Raw genomic sequence first — 13,219 nt, forward strand, 5'->3', positions numbered from 1 at the left:
AGCCGGGGACAGAACCTTTTGTGACGGGCTTCAATGGGGCTGCTCTCCTTCCTCTCTTCCGGTCACTTCGCCTCCTCTAACTCCATCCCCCCCCCCCCCCCCCGCCGCAAGCTGGGCTGGACCCAGGGCCTCCGGCACTGAAAGGGGCCAGAGCATTCAAGAGGCAGAGATGCCCTAGCTGCCTTATTCGTCTAATGCAAGCTCTGTTTATACTGAAATCGGTGCCAATTTTTGCACCACCTCCTCCTCTCCCACAGACGGGATGCGAAGTGAAAGCTACACAAGCCGCCCTCTTTGGGGCAGGAGGGAATGCTTCTCCCCTCTCCCCCTTCCTTGGCAACAGGTGGGTCCGGCATGAGGCTGCTGGCTTAGGACCATCTGGGGAGGGGCCCTTGCCCACCTCCCTCGCCCCTTCTCTTCCTCTGACCCCACTTTCACCTGCGTTTGTCCCCCACTGATTTTTGTGGAGTCTGTGGGCTCTTGCGTGTTTCTGGACAAGAGTGGGAGAGGAAGCAGCTGTTTTATCATTTACGCATCGATCTGTTTTGTGACCAGACTTCTTATTTTATGGGCAGCCATCTTTATCAGTAATAATTCAGTCAAAAGAAATGTCGTTTTAGATGTCGCTAACTCTTAACACGGGAAAATATGTTTGTCTCTACAGGCAGGTGTGTCCTGTAGATCTCCAGATGGGGCCGGGAACCAGAGGTCCGCAGCCGGGCCTCCCTCCTTGCCTTGAAATGGGGAATTTTTACTCGACTTTGATGTGTGTGTGTGTGTGTGTGTGTGTGTGTTCTTCTTCCTTCGGTTCAGTTTAAGAGCCAATGACTCAATTCTCAGCTGCCACCGACTCATCCCTCAGCTAGGAGCCAAGGGGAGGGGAGGGGACCCCCTCCCCAATTTTTCCTCCCCAAAGGGGGAATGAGCAGGAAAGGCTGGATCAGAACAAAATCTCCACCCTTGCCTGGAATCGGAGGGTTCGGAGGGCTTGGTCCGGCCACAAAAAACAGACAAATCGTACACCCACTAATGTGGCAGCCACAGAAGCAGAGGGACAGGGCACACTGCTTGCAGGCACATTGTGACACAGCCCTGCCTGCCTTGTGCCTGTTAAGCAGCCGTCGCTTTGGAAAAAGCTGACCACCGTGTCCGTGAGAAAGGAGTCAGCAAAATGACCACAGGCACTTCTGGTGGCCATGCAGAGCCTCTGACTGTAGGCAAACCTCCCTCTCCCATCCACCTGAAGTGTTTTTATCTAGGCACATAAAAAAAAAAGATACAAATTGTGTGTCTCCCGGTGAGCCTCGACTCCTAGTGACCACCTGCACAACTCCTGCAGTTTTCCTGGCAGGACTGTCCAAAGTGGTTTGCCCTGGCCACCTTCCTCCTGCGGGCTGACTGGGAGGGCCGGACCAAGGCACCCAGCTGGCTTCGTGCCCAAGACTGGGTGGGACTTAATGGTTGCCACGGGTCTCATCCATGTAGTTATGAAATCTGGTCTCGTTCTCTTACTGTCGAAAACCCAGAGACCAGCCACGGAGAGGCGCCTTCCCGCCCCGTTGGCTACCAACGTCGCTACGTGGCCTTCCTAGATATTCACTGGTCTCCTTCCTCTGGTAGGAGCACCTCTGCCAGTGCAAGCCTCAGCCTGCCCGTCTGCCCACAACACGGAGGGCATGCAATGCACTCAAGCGGGAGCAGCAGGGTGGCTGCTCCGGAGGGAAAAGGGGCAGTTTCTGCAGCCTCTGAGAAAAATGCCTGACTAAGAGACTCCTCAAAGGAGGGAGCTCAAAACAAAAGACGGGTCTTGTGGCAAGGGAGAAAACCATGACTATCCAAAATGGGTAGCCAGGGAAAGATCAGAGAGCGTGGGTCAGACAGGGCAACCCCCTCCCAGGAGCACGTAGAATTTCAAGGCCCTGCAGGGAAAGGCCCAAGAGAAGAGGGGGCCCAACAGAGACGCGCTCCAGGGCTACCGAGAGACGCCCGGCTGCTCTCAGGGGCTCTGCCTGGCCGACCACCCAAAGCGGCAGGGAAAGCTCCCTTTGAAGTCCACCCCACCCGAGAGACCGTCTGCTGGATGAGATCCCAGGGAGAGGTGGAGCGACACCCACGTGCCCTCTTCCATGCCCGCCATGCCCGCTGAGACGGACCTCCTGCAACGGGAGGCAGGGGAGCAGAGCCCACCCAGCCTCTCCCAAAGACCCCCATTCATCTTCTGAAGGAGGCCATCTCGGCTGGCAGCTGAGGATGATCTTCTGCTGCCGTAAAGTGAACCTCCCCCTCCCCTCCCCACTGATGGCCTTGGCCACCCCGGAAGGCCCTCTCTCCTACCTTCCAGTCAAAGAGGAACCTGGGACTCACCTCTTTAGCACCCATGGCCTCAAACATCTTCTCCAGCTGCACCCTCAGCTGCTGGACATTGTTCATCAGGATGCAGGGCTGAGGGAGGGAGGGAGGGAGGGAGGGAGGGAGGGAGGGAGGGAGGGAGGGAAAAGGCCATCAGATTTCAAGGAGGAAGAGGGAGATACGCAGTTTAGGCACCTTCCTGCAAGTAGCCACCTTCCTCGGCGCCATCTGGGGCAGCAAAGCAGCCCAACCGCTAAAGAAGGTCTGGATGAACAGAGGACCGAAAGACCCATTTCTGCTTCCTTGGTCCCAGGGATGATGCAGGAGCAAGAAGGACATCTGTCTGTGGTTCTTGCTCCAAGCTGGATCCATTTATATTACTGTAAGAATGGACTGGAGGCCTGGCCCACCCGTTCCAGTGTCTGCTCTCACAGGGGCTATCGAACTGCCCAAGGAAGCCCCCCCCCACCCCCACTTTCCCAGCAGATGCCTCCCAAGGCCGTCCCGTGGCCCTCAGGACTAAGAGCCCAGGACTTCCTTGCACTGGTCCACCCCTTGCTTGAGGCCAGCCAGGCTGGCACCAGCATGTCTTGTGATGGTGAATTTCAACCCTGATCTAACCTTGCACTAAAAAGTATTGCCTTTTCTTCACCCTGTTTATCCCAGGATTCTGTTTCATTCTATTCCATATTCCAATACTGTGGGAAAGGGAGAACAAGCTTCTCCTTGCCCACTTGACCCCTGTTCAATTCTGAACACTTCCCTCCTTTCTCATTTGCCTCCTTTCTTGACCAGAAAGCCCCCAACGTCACCGCCTTTCCTCCTAGGGAAGCTGCTCTGGCCCTTGGACCACCACAGCTGTCCGCTGGGACCAGAGCCTTGGAGTTCTCCAGATGGAGAAAGGCCGGTTGGAGACTTTGCTCCAGCAGAGAAGGACTTTGAGAAGCTGCCCAGATAGCTTTGCCCCGATCATGTCTCTTACAGCACGAGCCGCTGACTGGCCTATAGCTAGTGCCACGACATGCCGGCTGCCTGCTGGCCAAAGGGCAGCCCCTTTCCTGGACGGGTCAATGCCTGGGCCGACTCAGGCCAGGGACTTACCACCTTCTCCTTGGAGCAGAAGCTCTGGAAGATCTTGGAGACAACATCAGCATACTGCACCAGCACCTTCCCGATGGTCTACAAGGAGATCAGAGACCTTAACTCAACCTTCTGAGGAGCAGCACAATGGACTACCCTGGAAGGCATTTTGGCAAAGACCAAAGGGGGTGGGTGGGGGAGAATGGTACCTTGGCAAAACGCCGCATGTAGCGAGCGACAATGGCTGGATCAGGGCATTCCAGCTTCTTGATGATCTCAAAACTCTGATTCAGCTGGGTGAAGATATCGACCACCGAGCAGGAGAAGAGGGCGTGCTCAGACGTTTGTTGAAACTAAGCCCCAAACAAGAGAGCAATCACATTCTGGAACAATCTACCCAACACGCCAACCTGGATTTGGAAATGCTGGGTTCACACAGCAATGAACCAGCAAAACACCCCACCAGGATTAAAGCCGCCCAGCTTTGCCAGCAGGGCAAATGCGGATATAGAAAGTTTTCCATTTAGGTAAATGTGCTGTGAGAATCGGTCCCCGAGCTCTAGTCATGACTAGGCCAAAAGGCAAAATAAAAGGGGTGCTTAGAGAAGAGATGGCTGGAGAGCGGCTGGAGGACGTCAAGGAATGAACCCAAATGAGCAGGAGCTGCTCAGGAGAAGAAAGGGTGGCAGAATGTGTGTATTTCTCCACCCTTATCGCACCTGTGAAAGCCACTGGTGGCCCTAAGGTGGCCCAGATTCTCCTGGGCACAGTGGGACCAGAGCTTCATCTGCGGGGTCACTGTGACAGACACCTAGCCATAAAGTCATTCAGCTCTGCTCCAAGTTGGACTCACCTGAAGCAAGTCCCATGGAGGTGATTTAAGGCTCAGTCTGGCTTAACTCTTTTCTGGGAAGAGTTTGACCCCATGACTCCCGAGGTGGTGGGCAGGTTTCTCAAAGATGTGCGTGGGGCCACTGTGGGTGAGATCCAGATCCTTCCTAGTTGGCTAAGGCCTAGAGGGTAAGATTCTGGGGGGTGGGGGGTGGCGAGGGGAGGCACTTAGGCATCACAAATTCATCTTTGAGAAAGGCCATTATGACTTAAGGAGGCTGTGATTTATCCCCTCTGCAAGAATCCATCACTAGATGCAATTATTCTCAACAACCTCCAAATTCCTTTTTCAGGAAAGGTTTTTGAGAGTGTTCACACGGCAACCGCAGAGAATTCTGGAGGATTATCAGTCAGGTTTCAGGACTGGGTGTTGGATTAAAATGGCATGGATCAGACGTGGGGATGACCTCTGGTGAGAGCAGGAAGGGGGTCTGTTCTGGCTCCCCTTGGCCTCTTAGCCACCTTCAATGCCATTAGTTATAGGCTGGCACAATTATTATGACTATCTTGGGATGGTCTGGAGGGACTGGAAGCGGAGGAGACAGTGCTACACTGCGTCTCCTCCTTCCTCTGGGGCTGGTCCCAGTTTATTTCATCTCATCGCCTTGGTGACTCTGGGCAGCTTACAGTTGAGGGGGAAGAGGCCTAATGCACAGCCCCTTTTCAGGGCCCTCCCCACATGTATTCAACATCAAGGTCAGGGGTAGGCAACCTTGGCTCTTTTATGACTGGTGGACTTCAACTCCCAAAATTCCCGAGCCAGCCACGCTGAGGGGAAAGGTAGAGGTTATCCCAGCTGAGCCATGGTGGCTCAGGAATTCTGGGAGTTGAAGTCCATGAGTCATAAAAGAGCCAAGGTTGCCTACCCCTGGTCTAGGCCTAGGCCACTTTATGACTCATGGACTTCAACTCCCAGAATTCCTGAGCCAGCCAAGCTGAGGGGAAAGGTAGAGGTTATCCCAGCTGAGCCATGGTGGCTCAGGAATTCTGGGAGTTGAAGTCCACCAGTCATAAAAGAGCCAAGGTTGCCTACCCCTGACTAGGTGAAGCTCCTGGGTGAAGTCCCTGGTTGGAAAATCCAGGTCAGATGAAACTTGGCATAGTCGGTGAGAGATCGAAACACGCCTCCATGCCTTTGCCCACCCCACAACGCCCAACTGTCCTCACGAGAATTCTGATCCTGACCCACCCACCCCTTTGCTCTCTGTTCACGCACCCGTTGCTGCCACCCTCCGAATGCCAGCAAACCAGAGCCAGGACAATTCAAACCAAGGAGAATGGAGCCCTGAGGCCGAGGCTTCTCCTCCAGCACAACGCGAAAGGCTAACCAGAGGCTATCCCCTTCGCCCATTGGCTCATCAGGAAGACAGGCGGGGTGCGTATGTGTGCGAGCGACCAGGCTGGCACAACGGAAACACCCTCCCACAAGCCAGGACTTCTAGCCCAGGAAAGGGGGGGAGGAGGGGTGGCTGTGTCTTTCTCAGCTTCAGCAGCTGCAACCCTTTCTGCCTGGGGCTGTTGCCCCCTCCCACCCAGGGGCCGCAGGACCCAAGGACCTACCCCGTCCTTCTTGTCCCGCTCCAGAGCTCCGTGCAAGAATTCCAGGGAGACCTCTTCATTCTCGTCCAGCCACTGCACCACGAAGGGCTCGAACCATCTGCAGATGGTGGTTGGGGGGAGGGGGAGATGCCTGCATGAGCAATTCTGCGCTCTGTCTGGGACCGACCCTGGGCACCTGTCTAGGCAGCCGAGATGTCTTCTTAGGGAACCCCCCCACCCCAATTGAGACGCATCCCAGCTGTTTTCCCAGAGATTTTCCTCCTGTCCTCCTTTGCTTCCCAAGAGGAACCCCTCCCAGCACAAGGTCCCCAAGTAGTCTCACCTTCCTGCCCTGCCCTGTCGGGTAGACCTGCGACCTGGGGGGGTCCCGTTCCTGCCCCCCCACGGCTTTCTTTCTGGCCTCCCTTGTGTGAAGCCAGCCTGAAGCGACACCCCCCCCCTCTGAAAAGCCCAGGGAACCCACAGGTGGGGTGACTCCCGGCCCCACTCGCCTATCTGGTCCCTCGGCTTGGCTGTTTGCAGGCAGGGAAATGGAATGGAGGCTGCCTTTCTGAAAAGTTTCCTTTGACAGCTCCTGGGCTAAGCACGGTCGGTCTTTCACTTATGACCGCTCGCTTAGCAACCGTTCGAAGCTGCGACAAGGCCCTGGAAATTGGGCTTCCAACTCAAGATTCAAAGTTATGACATCCACTCCCCTGGTCACGTGACCGCATCCTGGCCACTCAGCAAGAGCCTCGGGTTTATGGACCCCTGCAGTGACCCGCAGTCAAGTGACCGTGATTTGTGATGGTTTTACTACAAAAGAGGATGTAAAAAAAAATTTTTTTTCACAGTAAAAAATATTTACACGGTCACTATTCATGACTTTGGGCTCAGTAAGTCGTAAGTCAAGGACTTCCTGTAAACAAGATAAAATCCCTTCCCCCCCCTCCCAGAGCTTCGTGCCTGCCAGGGGTCGCTGTCCACTGGATCCCGTTCAAGAGCGGAAGAGCGGAAAGGGCCAAGTGCCAGGCTGGTGGCGGGGGTGGTGGGTGGCAAGCAATGGCTGGGCAGCAGCCACCAGTGGGAGGAGCTGGCTTTCCCATGCATTCCCTGGGGCACAGGAAGATATCCCCCCCCCCCCCCGCAGATGAGGCTGGGGCCCTTTTAATGGAGATGCCCAAGATCCAGCCTGCCAACAGGGGCTACGCAGCATCAGGCCTTGAATTGGGGGGGACGTAAAAATCCCACCCCCCCAAGGTTGTGGGAGGAGGAAAATAAAGCAGATCTCTGTCCCCCCCCCTTTCCTCTCACAGCGGGAGAAGAGCCGAGGGAGCTGACAGCAGGGTCTGCGTCTCCATGCTGGAGCCCTGGCTCAGAGGCTCTGCCCGGTCTCTGCCAGGCGCCCTCTTTCATGCCCGCGCCGACAGGTTCACACACGCAGGCCTCAATTATGCAGGATGGCTTTAGACAAGGGACACGTTTTATTCCTAGGGAAAGGTACAACAGGCTGTTTGTAAAAAGAATCATCAACTGAGGCAGGAACATAATTAAGTGAAGTTGGAAAACGGGGGTGTGCGTGTCGGATTAGTGCTGGGGTCAGATAGCTTGGCTAGGGATAGCCGCAGCAGTCCCCCCCCCCCTCCATCCTGCCCCCCCAGCTCCCCTCAAAGCCCAACTGCCGCCCCTCCTTCCCACTCATCCCCCTTGGCCTTCCCCCCCCAACCTGCTTCTCCCTCCCTGCCCCTCCCAGAGGATAGCTGGGAGGATGGAGAGAGGAGAGCAGCCCCAACGTCTCTTGGCCCCCTCCCACCTCCCCCCCCGAGTGGCACAGAGCCACCGGCATTCTTTCAGTGCCACCCAAACAAACTGCTTGCCAACAAGGAAGGAGCCAACCCAGAACCAGACAGCTCCCGACACCTGACGGCTGCACTGGGCCCGCAGCAGCGGCAGAGTTTATACTCCTGGTGCTAATTATGGGCTGCTTAAACGTGCAAAGGTGATGAAGAAGGAGGTGAGAGACACTACTCCGGCAGCCTGAAATAACCCTTCTCTCCTGGGCTTGTGTTGGAACGGAGAAGCGCTCCTGGGGCCCAAAACCAAGGAAGGCAAGAGGGCACGCGCGGTCTATGGCGGCTTGGAAAACTGCTATCCTGAGAAGCAGAAGACAGCAGCTTGCTGGCTGGGCACCTAGATAGAAAAAAGCCCCCCCTTCCCCCCCCCCAAAAAAACAGTCTTCCAACAAGGCGCTGGAAGGGAGGCGTGCTCAGCCAGGCAGGCAGCTGTGCCCGGAGCCCTGTTGCAAGGGGAGGCCTCTCTGAAGTCTGGCCTCTGCCCGCCTGCTCTGACCTGGATGCTCATCTTTTGACCAGTCAGTGCCCCCCCCAGGAGGGGGAGCAAGATAAACGGATGCTCAGATTGTGGTGGGCTTTTCCTCCCATTCAGAGGGACAGAAGCAGCAAAGAACAGAACAGAACAGAATAGAATAACAGAAGCTGGAAGGGACCTTGGAGGTCTTCTAGTCCAGCCCGCCGCTCAATCAGGAGAATCTATACCATCTCAGACAAGTGACTGTCTATAGCCTCTGCTGTGATTCAGGGTCAGCCTGTGGGTTCGGCAGTTGGGTCGGACGACTCAGAGGAGGAGGAGGGGGGTGTGTTGAAGAGCTTGCTGAGGGGGTTGAAGATCTTGCTGATGAGAGCCCTCAGCCAGGCCCCTCCCACTTGGTCACCACGGAGACCCAGCTGTGTGAGCCTGACAGCGTGGATGAAGATGACCCACAGCTGGCCCTGTTCAAGGATGCCTGACGCAGGAGGCAGTCAATCAGGAGTAAACAGAGGAAGGCAATGGGGCACCTCGGAAGGAGGCAGAGAGAAGCCACGCCCTGAAGTGTATAAAAGGGGAATGCGTGGGAGGGCTGGTTTGCTGAAGGCAACCGCTTGAATAGTTCCTGTTTCATAGCTCCTGTTTCATGGTTGGTGTCTTGTTTTGCTCTGTTTTATCTTAATAAATTTGGCAGGCTTAATTCCAGCCTCTTGCCGTTTGTAAAGGGGTTGTCCCTGCCTTTTCTGCAGGGCCGGTAGCAGGCTGGTACAGAACAGCCTCCTCTTAAAAACCTCCAGTGATGAAGCGTCCACGATTTCTGAAGGCAAAGCTGTTCCGCTGGTTAATTGTCCTCACTGTTAGGAACTTTCTCCTTAATCCCAGGCTGCTTCTCTCTTTGATCAGTTTCCAACCATTGTTTCTTGTCCTGCCCTTTGGTGCTTAAGCCCAATATCGGATGGAGCTGCAAAATGGAGCGGTGCCGGTGCCTTGGCATCCGACAGGCACTCAGTTAAGAGGGGGCAGGCGAGAGGGGGGGTCCCAGGAGAGCCGAGGGGCCCTGAGACCCATCTAGGGCCCAATCCTTAGCCCACCCGACAGCGGCCTCAGCAATGAGCATAGCTGGCAATGCTTAATGCTGGGACCCCTTTCGGTGTGCAGGGGGCAGCTTGGCCAACGGTCCACATTGCCCCGCAGCCGAGGCCAAGCAGTTTAGTGACAGATCCAAGCCAAACACCTTGTCCCAAGTTCTGGGCACTGCAACACACTCCTGGCTTGACACAAGGGTGGACGAGCAGCATATGCCCAAGACGAGGGCTACGCCGTTATTTTGCTATTCTCACAAGCACAACTGAAACAATCTTCGTACTCAGGTCTACGAACGGTGCTGGGGTGCAGGCCAGAGACCCCCAAGCAGCTGCTGAGGAAAACCAGCCCGGGGAAGGAGACGCAGGGCAGGGTCTGGAGAGAAAGAGGGCTTCTTCCAAAGAGCCTTAATGCTGATAACCGGCACGAAGGTGTCCGGAGAGCCCTGAATTCTCAGCCAGCCACCCAAAGGGGTCCCCAGAAGTGTTTCTGGCTGCTGCCCTCCTGCTCATTCTGGGCAAGAGGGAGCCCGTGCAGCCCACGTGCCGTTTCTTCAGCTCCTCCATCTGGCCTGAACGCAGTTCTCCTCCTGCAACCCCTCCCCAAGGGAGCCCCAGCTCGCCAGTCTCCCCAAACCTCCTGACCCAGGCAAGGGATGGCCTCCTCCCCCTGGGAAAAAGCCGCAAAAGTGTCCCAGGAGGGAGGGAGAAGAGTTGGGGAGGGGTGGGAAGCAACTCACGCTGGGTACTCGGGCACCGTCCCCGAAAAGGCTGGCAGGCTGCAGAGGTATTCGTTATAAAGCCACTTCACCTTGAAGTGCAGATTCATGTAGTCGGCGCTCCTGCACAGCCGCTGCTTCTCGTGCTCTGGAGAAAAGGGGGTGGGGAGAGGGAGGGCAGAGAGTGACCAGGCAGTCAGGGGGCAACGGGCACTGCCACGGCATTTTTCCAGAGAGCTGCCAAGCAGAAGGTCCAGTGCAGGACCCCAAACTCTGAATAGTTCCTGGCCATTCCAGACGGTGGGGGGGGGGGGAGAAGGGGAGAAAACAGGGCCTCCATTTCTGCGGTCTGGCAAGTCCAGAGATGAAGAGAGTTGTGTTCTTCGGGGGGGCAACCCCCACCTGTCTGGCAGCACCACTTCCAGCCCACCCCTCTCCAGTCCCCAGGAGGCAGCCATCTGAAGCCGCTTCCCCCATCACCGGCAGCCCCAAGATGGGCGAAATCTGAAACCGACATCGGTTTGCCTCCATTACAGACAATCCTCGACTTACCAGGATTGGTTTAGTGACCGTTCAAAGTTACAACAACACTGAAAAGTGACCGTTCTTTCCACAACCGTTGCAGCATCCCTGTGGCCTCGTGATTAAAATTTGGATACTTGACAACAGGTTCATATTTATGGTGGTTGTACTGTCCCGGGGTCATGTGATCACCTCCCCACACATAACTGAGGACTACTGTATTTTCCGGTGTATAAGACGACTTTTTAACCCATGAAAATCATCTCAAAAGTTGGGGGGTCGTCTTATATGCCCAGTACGCCGGAAAATCAGCGAGCCCGGGAAGGCACGCCCTCCCCTCTTACTGTGGAGGAAGCAGGGCAGGCTGGCGTCTGGCGGAAGCCGGCAGGGCAGTCCTGCGCACGCGCAGCCGGGGAGTGTGCACGTGTGCAGGACTGCCCTGCCGACTCCCGCCCGAAGAGGGAAGAGTGTCGGGCGGGAGCCGGCAGGGCAGTCCTGCACACACGCGCACTCCCCGGCTGCGCGTGCGCAGGACTGCCCTGCCAGCTCCCGCCAGACGCCAGCCTGCCCTGCTTCCTCCACAGTGAGAGGGGAGGGCGTGCCTTCCCGGGCTCGCTGATTTTCCGGCGTATTAAAACGAAAAATCTTGAAAATCATCTCAAAAGTTGGGGGGTCGTCTTATACGCCCAGTCGTCTTATACGCTGGAAAATATGGTACCTGCATGGGAGGGCGGGGCATCAATAAAGGAATCTGCTTAGAAGAATCTCAATGGGTCTATCCCGGTTTTTGGAGCCTGACAACTGAGCAGCAACCGATAGGGATACGACTGATCCCCAAGGTTTATACAGCACGGAATCACAGAGCTGGAAGGGACCTTGGAGATCTTCTAGTCTACCCCCTGCTCGAGCAGGAGACCCTGTACCGTTTCAGACAAGCGGCTGCCCAGTCTCTTCTTTGAAAGCCTCCAGTGATGAGCATTGGTCGATGGTTCTCACTGTTAGGAAATTATCTCCTTAGTTCTAGATTATTTCTCTCCTTGATTAGTTTCCGTTGCTTCTTGTCCTGCCTTCAGGTACTTTTGAAAAGAAGTTGACACCTTCTTCTTTGTGGCAGCCCCTCAGATACTGGAAGACTGCTATCCTGTTAGCTCCTAGGGTAGGCCACCTTGGCTCTTTTATATGACTCGTGGACTTCAACTCCCAGAATTCCTGAGCCGGCATGGCTCAGCTTGAAAACCTCTCCCTTTCCCCTCAGCGTGGCTGGCTCAGGAATTCTGGGAGTTGAAGTCCACGAGTCATAAAAAAAAAAAGCCAAGGTTGCTTACCCCTCTGCGCCTAGTCCTTCTTTTCACTAGATTGTCCAAACCCAATTCCTGGAACTGTTCTTCGTACAGTATGTTTTAGCCTCCAGTCTCCTAATCGCATTTGTTGCTCTTCTCTGCACTCTTTCCGGAGTCTCAACATCTTTTTTATATCGAGGCGACCAATAATGGATGCAGTAGTCCAGGTTTGGTCTTAACTAAAGCTTTATAAAGTGGTACTAATACTTCACGTGATTTTGATTCTATGCTGGCTCTGTTAAGGCAGCATAGGATCGCAATGGCTTTTTTGGCGGCTACCGCACACGGCTCTCATTCATAGTTGACTGCCCACTAAATCTCCAAGCTCTCTCTCTCAGTTACTGGTATTGAGCCAGGTTTCACCTAATCTGTACCTGTACACTTGTTTTCGTTTTTTTTGCCGGTGTAAAACCTTACTTTTCTCTACAATGAATTTCATTTTGTTAGAATAAGGCCCAGCGTTCAAGTCCTTGAGTTTTAAGACTCAGCAGAGCCTGCCCATTAGGGTCATAAGTTGCAACAGACATTAAAAAAATAAAATAAGCGACTTGATTTTATGACTTTTGCGATGGTTATTAAGCGAATACCGTCGTCATCAGTGCAAATACCGTGGTTGTGAGAGCAAACACCATGACTGGTTAAGCAACCCACGGCTCATTATGGTGCAGTTTTGCTGAAAACTGGAAGCGTGTGCTGTTTTTGCGGAAAATCCATTGTAAAAAAGCGGTCACGGGACTGTGGGACACAGCAAATGAATGTGAATGTGGCTGGGCTGCTGAGTGCTCAAAGTTTGGTCACAAAGAGGGCAAGGTGTGGCAACTTGGGAAAGTCCCCCTTTTCAGGTAGCTTGTAACTCTGAATGGCCACTAGGAGACTGGTCATCAGTTGAGGTTCACCCGTCCCGACATCATTCCCATGTTCCCTTAGACCAAATGCTCCCCCTCATTACTTGAACGGCCTTAATACGCAGATACCCTTAACTCTTTCATCACCAGCAGTGGGCAAGGGCCACGGGAGCTCTCCACAAAACGTGGCCTTGCTGCCAGTGGCCCAAGGACTCACCTTCCATGGCGTATTTCATATCCTGAGCGAAAAGATTCCACATGACCTCCGCGCTTATCTTGCCCACCGCAAGTTCTTGGGGAAACCTGCATCAAGGAGTGGGAGGAGGCGTTCAAGGGATGCCCCTTGCTCTGGGGAGGGGGGGGAACGTCCTGGCCCTCCCCTTGCCAAGGAGGAACTCCTCCCCCTGCAGGGCTGCTGCCTGCCCAGAGAGAACCGAGCCGGATATCCTCCAGAGAAGGGCTCAGGGTGTCCCTGAGGCGGTGGAGGCTTTCGGGTCTCGTGCGCCTGGGTGCACGACGTCTTCCCT

The 13,219-nt window shown here is 55.0% G+C and overlaps 1 protein-coding gene across 4 annotated transcripts in view; it reads right to left on the reverse strand.

Annotated features, from left to right (window-relative positions):
- The window catches only part of UNC13B (unc-13 homolog B), a 163,082-nt gene that overhangs the window by 9,837 nt on the left and 140,026 nt on the right, over nucleotides 1-13,219 (reverse strand). For all 4 annotated transcript variants that reach the window (XM_083356830.1, XM_083356829.1, XM_083356831.1 and 1 more), the window contains 6 exons: nucleotides 12,910-12,995; nucleotides 10,007-10,133; nucleotides 5,881-5,977; nucleotides 3,639-3,782; nucleotides 3,451-3,528; nucleotides 2,365-2,442 (listed from right to left, as the gene is read on the reverse strand). In XM_083356830.1, the coding sequence (XP_083212956.1) occupies nucleotides 2,365-2,442; nucleotides 3,451-3,528; nucleotides 3,639-3,782; nucleotides 5,881-5,977; nucleotides 10,007-10,133; nucleotides 12,910-12,995 (610 nt within the window). The remainder of the gene's footprint in view (nucleotides 1-2,364; nucleotides 2,443-3,450; nucleotides 3,529-3,638; nucleotides 3,783-5,880; nucleotides 5,978-10,006; nucleotides 10,134-12,909; nucleotides 12,996-13,219) is intronic.

Source organism: Vipera ursinii, assembly GCF_947247035.1.
Source record: "Vipera ursinii genome assembly, chromosome: 2".
Classification (NCBI taxonomy): domain Eukaryota; kingdom Metazoa; phylum Chordata; class Lepidosauria; order Squamata; family Viperidae; genus Vipera; species Vipera ursinii.